The sequence below is a fragment of the Solanum dulcamara genome, chromosome 7 (genome assembly GCF_947179165.1).
Source record: "Solanum dulcamara chromosome 7, daSolDulc1.2, whole genome shotgun sequence".
Lineage (NCBI taxonomy): Eukaryota > Viridiplantae > Streptophyta > Magnoliopsida > Solanales > Solanaceae > Solanum > Solanum dulcamara.
Window position 1 is genome coordinate 12,162,962 of NC_077243.1, and position 18,328 is coordinate 12,181,289.

General features: G+C 34.4%; 2 protein-coding genes across 10 annotated transcripts; one reads left to right on the forward strand and one right to left on the reverse strand.

Annotated features, from left to right (window-relative positions):
- The first annotated feature begins 2,513 nt into the window (after positions 1-2,513).
- LOC129893788 (uncharacterized) lies at positions 2,514-10,007 on the forward strand. 7 transcript variants are annotated; one of them, XM_055969175.1, is made up of 8 exons: positions 2,514-2,725; positions 3,464-3,490; positions 4,462-4,611; positions 4,994-7,627; positions 8,149-8,256; positions 8,405-8,579; positions 9,276-9,352; positions 9,523-9,651. In XM_055969175.1, exons 3-7 carry the CDS (start codon positions 4,466-4,468, stop codon positions 9,312-9,314), a joined length of 3,102 nt encoding a protein of 1,033 aa, XP_055825150.1. In that variant the 5' UTR covers positions 2,514-2,725; positions 3,464-3,490; positions 4,462-4,465; the 3' UTR covers positions 9,315-9,352; positions 9,523-9,651. The 7 variants fall into 7 exon arrangements, with proteins under 7 accessions (XP_055825150.1, XP_055825145.1, XP_055825148.1 ...); XM_055969170.1 differs by lacking the exon at positions 9,276-9,352 and having other exon boundaries at positions 9,523-10,007; XM_055969173.1 differs by lacking the exon at positions 9,276-9,352 and having other exon boundaries at positions 4,462-4,552; positions 9,523-10,007.
- Positions 10,008-10,429: 422 nt separating this feature from the next.
- LOC129894957 (DNA-binding protein RHL1) lies at positions 10,430-17,684 on the reverse strand. Of its 3 annotated transcripts, none has more exons than XM_055970558.1 (9): positions 17,225-17,684; positions 16,641-16,751; positions 15,227-15,313; positions 14,870-15,087; positions 14,327-14,400; positions 13,942-14,102; positions 12,891-13,001; positions 11,323-11,361; positions 10,430-11,164 (listed from the first exon to the last, which is right to left on the reverse strand). In XM_055970558.1, exons 1-9 carry the CDS (start codon positions 17,531-17,533, stop codon positions 11,129-11,131), a joined length of 1,146 nt encoding a protein of 381 aa, XP_055826533.1. In that variant the 5' UTR covers positions 17,534-17,684; the 3' UTR covers positions 10,430-11,128. The 3 variants fall into 3 exon arrangements, with proteins under 3 accessions (XP_055826533.1, XP_055826534.1, XP_055826532.1); XM_055970559.1 differs by having other exon boundaries at positions 12,906-13,001; positions 14,870-15,090; positions 17,225-17,682; XM_055970557.1 differs by having other exon boundaries at positions 14,870-15,090; positions 17,225-17,682.
- Between the last annotated feature and the right edge of the window lie 644 nt (positions 17,685-18,328).

An 18,328-nucleotide genomic window follows, 5' to 3' on the forward strand; every position in this document is an offset into this window, starting at 1 on the left:
TCTAGTACTTTTTATAGCTCTTTTTATTTTGCTTTGCATAATATTAACCTAAAATGAATTTAATTGAATAAACATGCATGGAGCGTGAAAATTCATATAACTGATTTGAGGCATAGTTATATGAGAATGTGTGCACCAAACATTATACCCTCGACTTTAAAAAAGTAAGAGGAAGATATACTTCTTTTATCATACTCAACACACATATAATGTGTGTGTATACAATTTGTGTCCATCCATTTGAGTTAGGCGTCTCTTTTCTTTTTCAAAATAATAATTTTGGTGTTTGAGTTAATTTTCATGCATCTTAATCGTGAAAGAAAGATTTGTTTTTTCATTTTCGAGTTAATTTGCATGCATCAATATTGTTTGAGTTAATAACAATGGTTTTAAATCTTGTTCGTCATCTTTTCATTTTTTTGATAAGATCGATCTGCGTATATTTTATTTTTTTCGAACCTCACTTATGAAATTTTACTCAATGTATTATTGTTATTTCGTCTTCCCATTTTCTTTCCCTCTTATTCGGTCAATCTTTGTTTGTCTAATTATCTTTTCACCATACCATACACGTGTATCTCTCAGGCATATGTTGGTTCTTTGAATACTAAACATTAATGTTGGTCCTCCCATTAAGAATTACATCGGTATTATCGTACTTCTCTTCATATGTTACAAAATAATAATTACTCCTTATATTTCAATTTACGTGGAACGGTTCACATTTTAAGAGTTAAATATATTTAATTTACCGTAAATTTGAATATGAAATCTTTAAATTTTTTAAAAATAAAATTTACATATTTAAAAATTACGCAAAAAGTACATCACAATAATTTACAATTTAAAATATTTGAACAACATATGAAAAAATTACAATAAAAAAATTATTTGAATCTCAAAATTCAAAAAATATCACATGAATTGAAACATAATTACTTCAACTACTTAGTCTGGCATAAATTTAAACACCATGAAATTATTAATGAAATTAATTTCTCGCACATTTTCCATTTGTTGCACATATTTATAAGAATTCTGTTTTTAACTTTCAATACCTTCATTTAATTGGTGGGTTATTTTTGGCAAAACAAATAAAAGTTCGATGATACCATCAAATTCTAAACGCAATAGTGGTAAAGCTGAAAAAACATAATTACATCCGATATTTATATTGAACTATATATAGTTTATTGTGCTTGGTGATAAAATCGAAATAAAGCATGTAAAAATGCATATTAAGTATTTGTTTATTGAACTAGCGTGAACTAAAATGTGAATGTGTCACATATAAATTATAAAAGTTAATGCAATAAGAAATGTAAAATATGTGGGAAGTTAACGAAATTTTCGAGTACTCTAGTATATATATAACTAGTGAATGTAACCACGCTTGGCACCGTGTGAATTATATCTATTAATTGAAAAGCTAGCTGTATCTTAATTTATAAATTTAGCCTACATAAAATTTCAAGTAGATTAAAAACACTAATAAAAATTATTCAATTGCCACTTATCTAAATAATTAAAAATACTCAAAAGTCATAGGCTGGTTTCCTAAACTCTTCTAACTCTATCAAAAATTATTCAATCGCCACTTATAAGCTGTTTTAGATAAACTAAACCAAACATGATCAATTATTTTTTGGGGCTTATTTTAAGCATAAAATGACTTTAAGTTGGCTAGCCAAACACTCAAAAAATTGAAAACAGTTTATAAGTTATTTTTAAGTATAACTTACATAAATCATATAGTGTAAAGAGCTAATACCTTTTTTCAATTTACAAAAATCCCTTAAAAACATGGTAATTCGGATACATTAATTCAGTAATCCGAATACATTAATTAGGATTTTATGTATCACCGAGTAACATTTAAACCATGATACATTGAACATAGAGATAATTTATAAATCAAAATTAATGTATTCAGATTACTGAATTAATGTATCTGAATTACTGAATTAATATATCAGAATAGAAAGAAGATATTTTTGAAATTTTTTGAAATGAATGAGGGTAATGAAAAATATGATAAATAAAAGAGTATAATTAAATAATTTTTTCTATATTTAACAACTTATAAATCAATTCAAACAGACTGTGTGAAATCAATATTGAAATAGTTAAGTTTATAAAAACTTTATATCCGTTGCTTATAACTTAAATAGTGATCCTCAGACCAAAATGCGACTTTATGCAACTCCCACCACACATGCCTAAAATTGTTTGTTTTTATTCTTTCTTTTCTATAATACAATTTTAATTTCTATTTAAAAAGATTTAAAAAAATTTCATTAATTCATGAACTAATGGACTTTTTAATTTTTTTCGTGATTGAAAATTCTAGCCCAAAAATAGCTAAACTTAACAAAAAAAAATTGTATATTTTGACTATAACTTTAATAGTAGTTCCCAAAATTGGCCATGTGTGCACTTGGGCCAAATTCTAGTCTCCTATTTCTTGACATCACATTCAAGAAGAAAGAAGCAAAAGATCAGTGACTGTGAGTCCTTATCTCATTGAAACACATGCACCTGTCAATGTCTCAGTGGCCATCTTGTCTCTCAACCCCCACCCCCACTCCCCTCCCCACAAAGGAGAAAAAGGAACAAAGACCCCACTTTGATTGCCACTTCCTTAAACATAATTTCATGCATAAACACTGATGATTCTTTGAGCTTTTGCTGTTTTTATGTTGTAGATTGTTCTTGATTCTGAAAGGCAAGTTTTTTCAATCTTTTTCTTGAATTTATTATGTATGTTTACAAGGGCCACAAAACCCAGAAAGGGTTAATTTGTTCATAGCTCTATCTTTTTTTAGGTGATTTAGTAATTTTTTTGTATTAAAATAAATTCTTTGGTCTTGTGCATGTGTTGAATGGTTGAGGTTTGAGAAAAAGGACTATTCTTGACTTATACAAAATATAGCACTCATTTCCTAAATTTTAGGAACCTAGAATTGATGTTATCTTTTTTTTAAAAAAAAAATAAAGCTTTATGATTTGGGGGTTTGCTAGGATTAAGGTATTTACATGTAGATTGGTAATAATCTATGTTTTGCCTCTATTTCTCTTTCTTGGTTGTTTCTATTTAGAGATGGTTGGTTCCTTTTTTGTGGCTTGTGTTTTGTTTTTGGTTATGAATTTATCCCCCCCAAAAAAAGTAGTGATTAAGATTGACTTAAATTTGGGTTTGCATAAATTTGTGTGGCCTCTTTGAATTTCACATTCTGTACCAGGGAAGTGCCCAACTTGAGTTTCACACTCTCATAGGGTTCTTCTCTTTTTTCATTTCCCCCCTATTGATTTTTCATTCCTTTTAGCAAAATGTTATTTTCATCTTCAATTGCTGGCTGGGTAAATCTTTTTCCCCCCTTTTCCCATTGTAATGTTCAAATGATAAAATGAAATGAATCTTTTAGTTTTTAATTTTATGATGTGCATTCATTTTTTCCTGCAGAGATAATTGCTGAGGTCTTCAGGTCAGGTATACCGTATACCACTGTTGTTAATCTGCAGGTTCATGTTTAAGTAGTAAAGATAGGTTTCATTGTAAATGGGATTCTGAGGTTCGACGTGATCCTCTAAAGTCTCTCTGTTTATTCGTCCATCTGCCATTTTGAGGCTGTAAGACCTAATAGTATTTGTGCCTTCTCGGCTAGTAATATTTTGGATACTATTTGACTAGAAATTTAGGTATTGTTGGAATCTAACCTTCCTGATTCAAGCTATCTTTTACTATTAGATAAGTTATATTCTTAAAATTAACTTTTCTTCGTTGTAATGCAATAAGCTTTCCTCTTATAGAATTGAGCATCTATCACAATGTAATTTTTCAGAACTAATTGACCATAAAAACCATGTGAAATTTCTTTACCTTGTCCATTTTATACCCTGTCAACATCTTCGTCTACCCCTGATCTTTTTTTCTTCCAACATTAGACCGTAAGCAGCTCTAGTGTAAGTTTGCATGATTGTATGCGTCCAAAAATAACCTTTACTGCTCGTGGTTTACTGGTCCACGTTTTTTCTCTCTGCTTGAACTTTCTCCTTCTTGCTTTGTTTGGACATATTCTTGCTAAATGGAGTTCACTTTATTTAGAAGGTCCATTGGTTCATGTGGTATATGCGAGTGCAATTGAACCACCTTAATTCCAGTACATACCTACTTTGACGAGCTTGGAGTTTTAGTAAATAAAGTTTGCATAGATTGTTTTCAGATGTCACATCAGATTAACATGATAATGGTACTAGTTTATATTGATTTGAATTCTTATTTTTTAAGAAGGAAGACTATTATTTAAATTGTGAATCAAGTTTTTTGGATAGACGTACAAAATAGTAAGTATATATAAGTTTTGCGAACTTTAGGAAACCTTGTACCTTGAATTGTATTCTTTGATAGTTACATTTTCTGGAAGGTGAATCTCTGAATGCTACTTACACTTTGTGTTGCAGAAAAATGCATGGTGTCCTTAGGAGATCAGGTAGTGACATTCAGAAAGATCCAGACATAGATGACAGTACCTTATCTCGGAAATCTCTGGAGGTGCTAAAGTTTAGTTCATCTCCTACGGTTGTGTATATTCGTTGCTGCAAATCACATTGGTATACTAACACTTCAACATTCATCTGGGAAATTCTGACATGTATTGTGGTACTTCTAGGACTGTGGAGTATCTTCACCACAAATGTGGCTGAGAAGTGAAACTGTATAAACTTTGACATCATACATCATGTTATTTGCTCATCTTTAATAATTGAAATATCACATGAGATACCAACCTTTGGCCCAACATATTTTCATAGTAGTCATTTGAGTCCTTATGAGAATGAGAACTACAAGAAAGAGTTTGTCCTATCAAAATGCCATTTGAGTCCTGTTTTTAGCTTTTAAAAAAAACTACTATATGTGTCTTGCAGTAATTTCTTGCAGCTATTTCTTTCAACTTTTACAATGTTCATATCTCATAAATGAATCATTTCACAGCTCTACAGATGTGACATTCTTTGCTTTGGAACCCAGTGGGCGATGGAGAGTTCTTGTTCTTCCACAACAATATCTCTACCGTGAGATCTGTTGGAAATCACCTCAATCACATGTAAATAGCTTGCAAGTTGGTTCTTTGTTGCCATTAACTTCTCTCTCATTTGGTAGACAGAAGATTCAAAGAGTTACATATATTGACTCTACTCTTGAATCAATATTGTCTAGCAGCTCTCTACGCTTTGAAGGTGCTTTGAGCAATCTAAATGAATGGAACATGTTATCAATCACTTCTTCTGGTCAAAATCCAATCACCGAATGCGAATTTCCTGGAACCTTATCCCACGTATATGATGCAATTAGTGTAGAACATATGTACGCTCATGACTCTAAGAAAGAAAGATCCACGGACAAATACTCAAGGAAGAAACCTAGAAAGAAGGGGAAGCGGAACAGGAATCTCAAGTGCAGTAATGGCCTAAATGAGCTGCAATCTGCAGTTGGATGTTCCATAACTCAAGCTGTGATACCAAATATACAACATAGATCAATTAGTTCTTCTGCTAATATTTGTAATTCTTTGATGAACAATGCCATGACCATGAGCTCTATTTCTCTTGGTTCAAGCAGTGATGAAAGACTTAGTCAGCGTGGATGTAAATCACACCTTCGTATTGCCAGAACAGAGGTTTCTTGTAATGGAGACATCTTAAACAGTGCAAAGCGGGACGGACCAGGTCAAATTGAGGAGCTTAGTGAGTGGAAAAAGTGTTCAAAGCAGCATGTTGGAAATCTTCATGGAACAGAAAAGAGGGACAAGTACAGTAGAAGAGTTCCCAATGACTCAAATGTCTATGCAAGTAGTACTGGGAACCAGAATAGCCATGCAAAGAAGGAAAACTATCAGAGTATTTGGAAAAGGGTTCAGAAGAGTGATGCTGATGTAAGCAACTGTGACTCGGAAAAGTTAAAGTTAGTTTTCTCACAGTTTGATGATAGGTTGAAAAAGAATACATTGAAGAAAAAGTTTCTTAATCCTGTTGATTCTATTATATTACCACAATCAGCCCATGAAAATCAGGAAAAGCTCAAAGTCCCTAAAAACCCCAGAAGACACAAGTATCCAGGCTCACCGCAGGAGCATGAAAGTCAATGCGGAAAAGGATCTCCAATTAATGGAGCCTGTTCAAATTCTTGTTTGAAGACTAACATGCAATCAGATGGTGTATTGGGGTCACCTAGCCAAATAGCTACAGCGAAAAGATCAATAAATGCGACAGATTCTCAAACTAAGACAAGTTCTTTTAGGGGTAGATACAAGAAAAGGAATGTTCAATATGTCCCTTTAAAACCAATCCCGAATTCCAAAGCTTGTTCGCGTGACTTGGATGCAAAAGAAAATGTCGCAATTGTTGTATCCAGTGTGGATGCTCAAATGGTTGAACATCAATTTTTATTACCTAGATCAGAGAAGTTCAATGGCCTAACGGAGCATCAGGGAGAGCTTCTTGCTGTGGATGGAGAGGGTGACAAAATGGATAAAGAAGTTTCTCCTTTTGGTCAAATTAAGCATGAACATGAAGCTGTCCCTCAAGCTATCTCCGAATCCTGGATGCACCAAAAGCTTAAAGATTCTGAGCTACCAAATTGTTGGTCAGTGGGGGCGCTTGTTGAACCAGAAAGTTGGACCTCCAAAACTTCCACAGAGGATCAACTGGCTTCTAAATGTCTAGCTCCTGTTTTTTCCTCGGTGAATGTCAGAGTGAAAAATGCAGGACAAAATGTAGAAAACATAAAAGCATCACCTGGTGATACTCAGTTTGGGAAGTTGAGAAATCATAACATGTGCACTCTAGAGCAGGGCTGCAACAATACTGCTATGGCAAAGTTCTTCAATCCTGAAGCTAAAAGCAAAACCTTTCACAGTCTTGAAAATGATTGGAGAAACATTGCTCAGGCAGTGAACGATGCCCATATGGCACAGCTAGCCTCTAAAGCCATCGAGATAGGTAAGGGCTATCCTGCTGCTGAATTTGAAAAACTTCTTCATTCCGCATCTCCAATTATATGCCCATCTGCTAGTATTCAGACTTGTCAGGCTTCCTTCCCTAGTCGAGCTACTAATGCACCTCTCTTCACACACGAGATACCCAATGTCGCTTTGAAGAACTTGTGGCAGTGGTATGAAAAACATGGGAGCTATGGTTTAGAAGTAAAAGCAGAGGACCACGGAAATGCAAGACAATGTGGGATAGATCGTTTCGATTTTAGTGCATATTTTGTTCCATATTTGTCAGCCATTCAGCTTTTCAAGAACCATAGGACTCATCCAATCCATAATGATAATAGGACTCTGGGGTCCATGGAGGTGGACTGTAAGATGAAAAAAATATCCGAGGGTTCACCTAATGTAGAACTGCGCTCAATATTTTCTGTACTTGTACCTCAGCCTCGTGTTGAGGATTCAAGCTCTTTATGTCAAAAAAGTGGTCTCTCTGAATCAGGGTCATCTTCAGAGTGCAGTAATGGTGATTCACATCATCTGCCAGATGAACTTAAGTTGTCTGATGATATGGAGCTTCTCCTTGAATATTTTGAATCTGAGCAGCCTCAAAGGCGGCGACCCTTGTTTGAAACGTATGTCATACTTAAGCTGTTTCTTTTAGCATTTAGTTTATCTTTTGTTAAGTGTTTCCCTAGAGTGTTGAATTTCTTGTGGAAAACTAAAATACAAGTGGATCAAGATATGAAAAGGTTTCGATGGATTTTTTTAATAGACTTTAATTTCGTAGTGATTTTGCAACCTCGGGGGAAAAAAATATACTGACCAGCCTCTCATATCCTCTTGCGATGCAGTATTAGCCCATCATTTGGGAAGTTACTGTCAGCACATTGTTATCTTCAATTCTGATTTATACTATTTGATTAGCCTTATTTTGCTTCTGGTGAAGAACCAATTTTTATTCCCTGTTCTCTGGTGTTGGATTTTAGGTAAGCATATTTATTTTGCCGTTATTTCCCATGCTCTCTAAGCAGGGAAACTCTAGTTTGATTGATTTGTCATCGAGTTCTGTGTGAGTTGTATGCAGCTCATTGCCAGGAAGTGCTTTTTTTATTGATATCACTCTGCTGATCTTTCTTCAAAATCTCTACTACAGAATACAGGAACTTGTCTCTGGTGATGGCCCCCCCTCAAACTGTAGATCATATGGAGATCCATCCATCCTACATACAGTGAGCTTACATGACCTGCATCCTCATTCCTGGTTAGTAGCGGAAATGTGTAGTTAGTATAGATGTTATAGTTCTCAAATATGTGAGGTGCAATACATCAAAGAAATAGAGGGAAATACATATTTGAGAAACCATCATCTAGTTCCAGAGCAAGATTCTTAATGTTCTGTGTATTTACAGGTTTTCGGTTGCATGGTACCCCATTTATAGGATACCCGATGGCAATTTGCGTACTGCTTTCTTGACTTATCATTCGCTTGGCCATTTTATTCACAGAGAGCAGTCACTTAAAGATCCTAGTGTGGATGCCTGTATGGTTTCTCCAATCGTAGGCCTCCAAAGCTACAATGCTCAGGTAGAATCATATTGGCCAATCTCGCTATTTGAAGGTGTCTCATAAAATTTCCTAAGTATACTGGACTATTATTGAGTTAATAACATGGTTAATATTATAAATAGCATGAAATTATTATAAAAAGAATGTATCTGTAACAAAATGCGTAATTTTGGATATATCTTTGGTGGTGCAAACTATAGAGCATAAAATGACTTTAGGAAGTATGACCAAGGCAAAATGAGCATGAAATATTTTTCATGCTATCCTCTGTCACGATTCCTGAAGTTCTGCTGTTAAAGAAAACATAATATGTTGGTAATCCTGGAAAGCTCCTGAAAGTAGTCAATTGGAAGTCAAAATTTTGCTAGCTTAAATCATATATTAGTGGCCTGATTGTCCTGTGCAACGCTGCAACTATTGAAGAAAATCTACTGTGCGATTTGAACTTTGAATGAAGGGCATGGATTTATTTTGTTGACATGGTCTGGTTGGGGAAACTGCACATACAAGTTTCACAAAAGTATCAGTGCTATGTGTCTGTATCAAGGTGGTGGAGGACTGTGGTAGATTGACGGTTAAAAATATAAAAATAATATAATTATGATGAATTCCTTGAATACTGCATTAAAGAGCAGAATGGGGACAGAACGAACTCATTTAGCCAATCTCAACTGATTTGGAAGGTGCAGTTGATTGAATGAGTGATCTGGTTAGGTAAAGGCTACAAGGTGGTTCAAGCAACTGGAGTTGTAGACATATACAACTAAGTTAGTAGACCTGGCACCCCCCATGTAAGTCAGTCCCATTGAATTCTTCAAGTTCACAACATAAATTATCTGTATAGCTGTAAAAATACCTGTTACGAGCTAGTACTTGTCAACTGACATTTAATTATCCCTGCATGTAAATATACTGTACATGGCCATGACATTACTTTTTGTCTGAATGGAAAAACAAATAGGGTGAATGCTGGTTTCAGCCAAGGCACTCTGGTGACGATCTGACAGAAGAAGTCTTGGATATGGATCTTCATACAGTTCTCAGAGAGCGACTAAGAACATTAGAGCAGACTGCATCAATTATGTCACGAGCCGTGAGGAAGATTGGAAGTAATACGCTTGTGAACATACATCCTGATTATGAGTTTTTCCTGTCCAGGCGACGCTAACTGTTTCTGATCCTTATATTTTCTGTTTGTAAGATGGTACTCTCTGTACATAGCTTAGCGTACTGATAGGATCCCCTTTTCAGGATTTAAAAGTATTGGTTACTGGTTACAGTTAGAATATTATCGGTGCTTTTCTTGTAAGTTCTGAAGTTGGTATATTTGTAAGCTTAGAGTTTCGTAATTCAGCTGTTGTACATATTTAGACTTGTCTAGTTGGAATCAAAGAATGCAGTGTGTTACGGGATGATTTTTGCGGATATAAAGTCAGTACAGAATTATTTTTGTGTTTTAGCCATGAGAGTTGGTTTCCTTTCAGACTTTCAGCATGCGAAAATGAGAACTAGTTTTTGAGGTTGAAAGTCAATGGTTTTGCATGTATGAGTTCCACCTAGTGTAGGCTATTCGAAACCTAAACAAAGTAGGATGGTGGCACAAAGTTGATAATCAAAGAAGTATCTTTTGAATATTGAATGCGTCTTGTGAATGCTCTACACATGACATAAGATGAATTTAACTGGAGAAAAATGGTTAGTAAGTATTCATATAGCCAATTACAACTTGTTTGAGATTGAAGTTATGTCTTTGTATTCTGATAAAACATGTTAAATGCAATGAACTTAAGCAAAGCAGAATTGATACAAAGGACTATATAAACCACACTAGTTAAATTGCTCTACAAGATAAGAGTGACAGACCAACGTATGAGAAGTTAATCTCACAAGTAAAGCACAAACCTTGCATTTTGGAACTAAAAACTTCCATGTTACATCATACTTTAGTATGGAAATTCAAGAGTCCCACACTTCATGGATATGTGTGTAATTCCAGTAGAAATGAAACAAAGAAAAGATAACACTTCTGTTGCCTTTATATTCATGACACCTACATTTTTTAGAACTACATTTAAGGGGCAGACAGATATATTCATCACATCTATAGCAAGGTTTGGTATTAACAAAAATCTCAACTCAACACTGGTGTTATATAATCACTTATGCGATAACTGAAATTTGAACTGTAAAGGAAACAATTCAACACCAAAAGACCGAGGGAAAATGGAATTCAGAGGAGATGAGAAATCTGAACAAACCAACAACTCCAGCCCGCCATCACATTTCACATTCTTATGGCTTTATACACATTCTTCCATAACTAACTTTGGCCTTCTTCACGTCATCCTTCTCCCTCCCAAATGTTATCTTTGAGTTTTTAAAGAGGAACCATCTTCCTAGAGCCCCGACATGGCCTACTCATGCGATGTTCACTCGTGGCATCCTCCTTGGCATCCAGGTTAGCAGCTTCTTCAATTGAAATCACAACATTTGTCCGTGAGGGTAATTTGCAGATCCATTGAGAATAGTTGTCATATTCTGTCGATTAACATATAAAATATAAAAACTCAAGCAGCCCAGTCTTCATCGCTAGCTTCTGTATCCTGAACATATTTAAGAGTTGAAGAATAACCAAAAATATGAGAGTCTAGGACTTCACTGCAGCATAAAAAACTTGACGATGCAACACATAAACAGTTAAATTAACAGATACAAAATTCAACGAAAAGAGAAAAATTTAGAAGTGTTTCAGAACTCAAACCTTAGATGAACTAGAAAACTCTTCAATGTCATCTTCACCCTACAGAGTATGTCAAAACACAAGGAACAACAATCATCTTAGCTGATTTAGAAATAAGAGACTAGCACAACCAGTACAGATCTTTCTTTGGTTTGGTAAATCAAATGAACCAAGATACATAGATCTTGTCAGCAGAGGATGAGAAAAAATGGCTCTCCTAATTCCTATCCACGAAGAGTCGAACATTTTCTTTTTATGAAATGAACAGATAGAAAAATGAATGCACTCATCAGAACAAGACCCTTTTTTTTTAATTTACACAGAAAACAAGTTTTAGTTAATGTCTGGCTTAAACAAATGTATCATCAGTTTCAGAAAAGATGAGATAAATTTAGAAAGCTATAGTCAAAGCTGCACATCCAAGGAATCTGCCTAACTTCAAGTGGGAAACTGTTTGCCATGAGTGATATACTTAATAACCACAATGAATAATGTTCAATAACGGCCATAATCTTGCAATGTGTACCATAGGCACATAAAGGAGTGGGCCTCCACTCTCCCAAACTTCCCTTAACAGCTTGTTTGGATGGTGGTTTTTCGTGGTATGGTATGATATGGTTAGTAAGAGAACCGAGTTTGTTTCTTTAATTACATGGTATGGTATGGTTTGGTTTCATGGTTTTGTAACCATGAAAACCCTCACTTTTTGAAACCACCAACTTGGTGGTATCCCATTGTTTACTTCTTCTTTTTTTCAATTATACCCTTAATCTCATGAAATTTGTCTTCTTGCTCTATGTTTTCCATTCTTCCTTTCTGCGGACATCATTCTTCTCGGTTCTCTTCGATTAATTTTTTCCTATGTTGTTTGTGTGTTAGTTTCTTGCATTCTTTATTTTTCCTCTTTTTCAATGTACTCAAACGTCTCAAAAAATGAAATCATCAGATTTCCTTGATCAATATCTTCATGGGTAATCTCTTTTTCTTGATCATCCATGGGTTATTCCAATCGAATATCAAGCCATTTTGATGGAAAGAAATCATCAAGGTTGAATATCCATTGACGATAAAAATTGGAAAATTGGGAGAGAATTTTAGCGGGAAAATTTTAATATTTATAATAATTAAGGGCATTTTCATAAATTTATCAGTTACGATACAGTACCATACAGTCAAACCAAACAACAAAATTATAATTAAACAATAGCAAACCATACGGTCTATCCAAACATTGTATTGTACTATACTGTACAATACCATACCATACTGTACATTATGAAACCATGGAAAACCACCATCCAAACATCATTCAGGGGGTGAGAAGATATCCAATTGTCGAACTAAACAAAGATTCAGAAAGTTAGTTACTATGTATTTCACCTGGATTTATAGTCCATGAACCAATTCAATTTTTCAAATATATCTTCAACAGTCTTATACGAGCCTGCTGAACTTCCTTTCTTTATCCTTGCTAGCTAGACAAAACTTCCACTTAAGAGGAAACAAAGACTATGCAAAAAAACGGAGCCGCCCAGAATTGGACTGAGCATAGCAAGTGGATAAATTGCAGAACATAGTCTGAACTTCACCTGAGAAGTACCAACCTGATCAGACATGGTCGAACCACATTCTTTGTTGGATTCCACTTTGTTTGTTGATTTTCTTGTATTCCTTTGAGAAACTCTATCTGGAGTGACAAGCTTCAAAATTTGTGGAGAAATACAAGCATAATTATTTGTGCATCAACAGAACAAGTATGAGTATGACCCAATAAAATATAAAGAGAAGTCTACAAAAAAATCACTTTTACCCAAACACACTTTTTTCTATTTCTTTTCTGATAAGGTAAAACCCAAACACAAACTTAATAGTTACTACCCATGAGATCCCATCTACGATATGAACTATTAAGTGGTATATCACCAACTATAGTCCCTCAGTTATCACTTTGAGCATACAACTTAACCGCTAAAGTCATATTTTGCAACAAAATTTAGGCAAAGTGCCAGGAAAACTAAAAAGGAGTTCATGGGTCTCAGAAATTTTTCCGCGAGGCAAGCTATTTCAGCAAACACCATTGTAATAGCTTCCACATTTTCCTCTGCAAATGAATTAAGCTATTGCTCCTATTTGTGAAACTGACCTTCAAATTTTTCATCTATTTTCCATCTTTCCTCTTCTCTCCACCCATGATTCTTGCATTACCTATCTTTACCATCTCTACCCTCTTTTAGCGAATGCTGGTAATGCAGGACCGCAACACTTTTTGCTCTCAATAACCATATCCTACCGTGGCTATCGAACACCTTCATAACTGTCTATAGAAAATCATGTAGTTTAGCATCATTGTTGGAGATAACAGGATAGCATCACCAAATATAATTTCTGGATGCAGATTCTACTTTTTTAGGATACAAGCTTTAGGAAATTTAAGGGATGAAGAGTTGTGGCGGCCCATAAGGGAGTTCAAAAAAAAAAAGCATTGGGTCTCCCTCCCTCCCTCTTCAACAAGTACACATTAATGTTGTTAGGCAGACAGAATGTTCAACAATTTCTAAAACTAACTTGTTGCCTCATGACAGAGCTACGAGTCTGTACCTTGTCTACCTTTTTTTTAATGAAGTAAGATAGAGCCTGTACCTTGTCCACTTTCTTAAACATTGTTGAAATAGTAGCCTGAACAAGAGAACTTTTCTTAGTACGGGAGGATTTCTTAGACTTTGAAGCAGATTCAGCAGCGGCAGTAATTTTTTCAGCAACTGGACTTTGTACTACAGTATCATCACAAAGAATGTCACTGCCTGCACCACAGATTTTTCAATCCATTAAACTATTAAAAGGAGCTGGGAGATAGCAGGTGAAGGGAGATGAACAACAGAACAAGCCCAGAGAACAGAGTCAAGACTTTACGGGACTCTCACTCTAATGGCTTCTTTGAAGTAGTTTGGGAAAAAACTAATAAATGATATAAGAAAATATTTACGAGATGTTTCCAAAAGTACAATTTTTGTTTCACGGGCCATACCAGTCTTCTCTTCTTCCTCAGAAGTTTCAGCTTCATTGTCAACCAAATCATCTCCGGAAGAAACTTCTGCAAAACTGAATTATTGAACATAAAAATACTGGTCATATATTAAGCAGACAACAGAGTCAACTATCTTAGTTAATAAAGGAAAACATCCCACAATAAATTAATGCAGACAAATACAAAGAAAAATTTCAAAGAAAAAAATTATAGGCATATAAAGTTGCGACAAAAGATCTGTGATTGTTCAGTTCCTTCTTTGGATAGTCCTTGAATGAGTACCAAACTAAGGCTCCTTAACCTCAGGAGTGTTAACATATTCTTATTTCCTAGCAATAAGGGTGCATATTATGAATGAATTTAATTTAAAATGCCTACTCTTTCTTATGCAGGTACAGTAATCCTGGGCAGTCCATGAAGTTGTCTTTCACCTCACTGATAAAAGCTATGTTATACTACATACAGCTAGTTGCATGCAATATGATACAGTCAGTGCAAGGGATAATAAGGAAAACTACATATTATACAAGTCAAAGCATATACTTGAATTTTTTTCCTGCAGCCCTTGTTGAACGACGAGTTGGAGTTAATTCCATAAACTCTTTTGAATCATTTTGACTTTCTGATAATAACTCCTCCTGTTCATGTTCAGGAGACTGTTGTTCCGCATGCTTGACCCCACATTCGCTAATACTTCGTTTTTGAACGCATGTAGCACCAGCACCAGCACCACCTTTAAAATCACACTGCAATTTCTCTTGCTGCTGTAACCAAATAAGATATCCAACACAGTGTCAGCAATTCTTGGAAAACATTGGGCAACAATCAGCAACTTTAGCATACTCCATTAATTAATGCTTTAAGTAGTTGAATTAGGAATAACTACACAAAAAAACTAACCGCATTCAGCTCCTTTGGAAACTCGAGTCGTGCTTCTTCAGGATTCTCATCTTTCCTCCCTATCCACCATGCATCAGAAAACACAATCTGGAAAAGAAATAAGCCAAAAATCAGGGGAAAATGAAATAGGACAAGTAAATGTAACTAAGTGCTAAAATAAATCCTTTTAGTTTTCATCAGAGCCTTATAATAAGTTGAACTGTAACAGATGTTAAACCAAATCCCAATCTGTCGAACAGAGTCAACAAACAAAGTAGATCTAAGAAAAACATTTGCAATGGTTATTGGCACTTGATATTCAACATGTTTATACAACAACAACAACATTCTACAGTAATATTCCCACAAGTGGGATCTGGAGAAGGTAGAGTGTATATCTTATAATTTCTCAAAATAACAAACTTCTTAAGAGAAAATCGATGAAGTCATGGAAAACAGACTTAATAACAGAATATGCCTTCTTGATGGGTAAGTCAACTGTATTAAAACAACTTTTTTCCTGATCAAACTTTTGGAATGTAAAATGAAATATTAGCCTAGGAGCTGAAGGTTTTGCAGAATGGATGAAAAGGTACAACCAACAGAGAAAGTGTAAGCCATAAGGAATCAAATAGTAGCACTTATTTGGAAGTTCCTTTCACTTCTCACAATGCTATTCAATGCTATTCAACTTACAACATTTAAAGAAATTAATAACTTGAGAAGGAAACTTGAAAGAACAATATACATGCTTGAATCATATGAAAATATAGAAACACAGAAAACTTTAGCCCAATAAGTTCTATAAGTCAAAATATTGAACATGCACACCCCCATTCAAACTCCAATAGCAAGCTCCTTAGCAAAGAACAGAACAATTTATAATATGGATATTGCCAAATCATAAAACATATCAGAAATATGACAAACCATGAAACATATCACAATTATGGTCTTTGTCAAACTTAACTAAAGAGCCATTCTTGGTTCTATTTTTCAATGTCATGAAACATAACTGTTAGGAAAAAGATAAATAGTTCCTCTCGGTTTGTTCCAATTCCTTGGAGGATGGCTCCTGCATATTTTCTTTTCAATCATCAGAAGCAGTATTTTATTTGTATAGACAATATAATTCCACAGCTTGCAAGGGATCAATGAGAAGGAAAGTTAATACTTTTCTTTTACTTCTAAAATAGACAATATAATTCCACAGCTTGCAAGGGATCAATGAGAAGGAAAGTTAATACTTTTCTTTTACTTCTAAATATAATGCGTCGATGATGATTAATTACATTGTTCATTGAAACAAAAGTGATTGCTTAGGAAGACATGTTTTTGCAAAATGAAGCTCCTGCAATTTAAATTGATACTAAGATAAACAGATTGAAACACAGAACAGAGGGAGAGAGAGAGAGAGAGAAAGAGAGCTACCAACCATATTGTCAAAGTAATCTTCGCACACTACATTCTTCCCACCTCTGGAGAACTGCATAGTCAGATAACCATTCTTTGGATATACAATTGTCCCAAACAACTTCATTTGACCCTGCAGATCAAATTGGACAAAAAATTAACTTAAGAAAAGAATTTCATGATTTCCAATCAGTAATGTGTTCTTGGGTCATCATAGAAACATAGATAGGGTTGACGACGGAACGAAGAAATAAACTTTAGGATGCATCCACGCTATTGGGTAGCAAGTATAGTCAGACCAACTACATTCAACTCATGAAATATATGGGCAAAAGAAAATTCAAAAATCAACATATTAAGACAATGATAATCATTCACACTAAAAGATCTACATACAAAAGGAAAATATTAACTCCACTTGATTCCCACAGCTACAACTAATTTCTGAGCAATCAATCCCTAACAATTAGGCAAATTTACCAGATAAAGTTAGAACACTGTCCTTTGTTTCCTCATTTGCGGGTTTCTGATCATTAAGCCGTCAAAGTGCTAGGAAAATACACGCAAGTAGCATAAGTTGATTAAAGTAAGTAAAAAATATTATACCTGAGGGAAGTCGAGGTATAGAATAGGGTTTTTGGTACCAAGATCTTTGAGCTCACCAATTTTACCTCCGGAAATGGGAGCAAGTAAACCGGGAAAAGAAAAGAGGAAACGATTCTTCCGCTGAGATTTGCGCAAAATATCTTTACCATGGTGTTTAATCACAGTTTTTGATGGACTCAGAAAATTATTAACCCTTGAAGGATTCTCTGAGAGCATTTGCTTCGAAATTGCCAGTTTCTTTAACCTCTTCTTCTCCTCCATATCTGGATTGGGTTCTACATTTGCTGCCTTCTTCTCTCCTCGAGCCATAGCCCTAACTGCGTCGGAACAGTTGCTGGAAACTGCAATAAACCGCAATTGCTTAGTAATACGAGCAGAAGTTTATGAAAACAAAAATGCTAAATCCGCCGCTGGTGTGGAGCGTAGTGAGAAAACAAAATGTCTAAACACAAATAATTTTATTAGAAAAAAGGCTTCAGAAAATATTCATCCTTTTCACAAACGAAAATAATATAAATGAATCAAATTTTTAACGAATAATATAAATGAGTCTTTTCTTAAAATTTGATGATATATTTAAAAAAATTTCCATTTTATTATTCCCCGTTTCTTCTTAATTTATTTGAGAAGGAGTTTTTTGAAATATATAGTAGATGTTTATTTTTTAAAAAAGAAAAGAAAATTGGACTAAACTTTTAACTAAAAAAATGAAATAAGAAATATAGTGATTTTTTGAGATAATAATTATTAGGTCTCATTTGTTTGTATTTACTAAAGGTCCTAATCTTAATTATTCAGTTTCTTATTTTATAAGCTCTAAATCATAATCATATTAATACACATGATTAATGCATGCATTAATTTTGTTAATACACTCTACCAAAGGACCCGTAAGGGATTTAATGCATGCATTAGCATGGTTAAAGATCCGATTACCCATCAAAATCCTTTTACATCTTTTTCACCATAATTATTGAGTATATCATTATAAATAATTTTTTTATGTAATGCATGTTATTTTAATATACCAAACCAAATAATTCATAAGAAATAATCTATGCAAAATTAATACATGCATAACTAATACACTCTATTAAACATTAT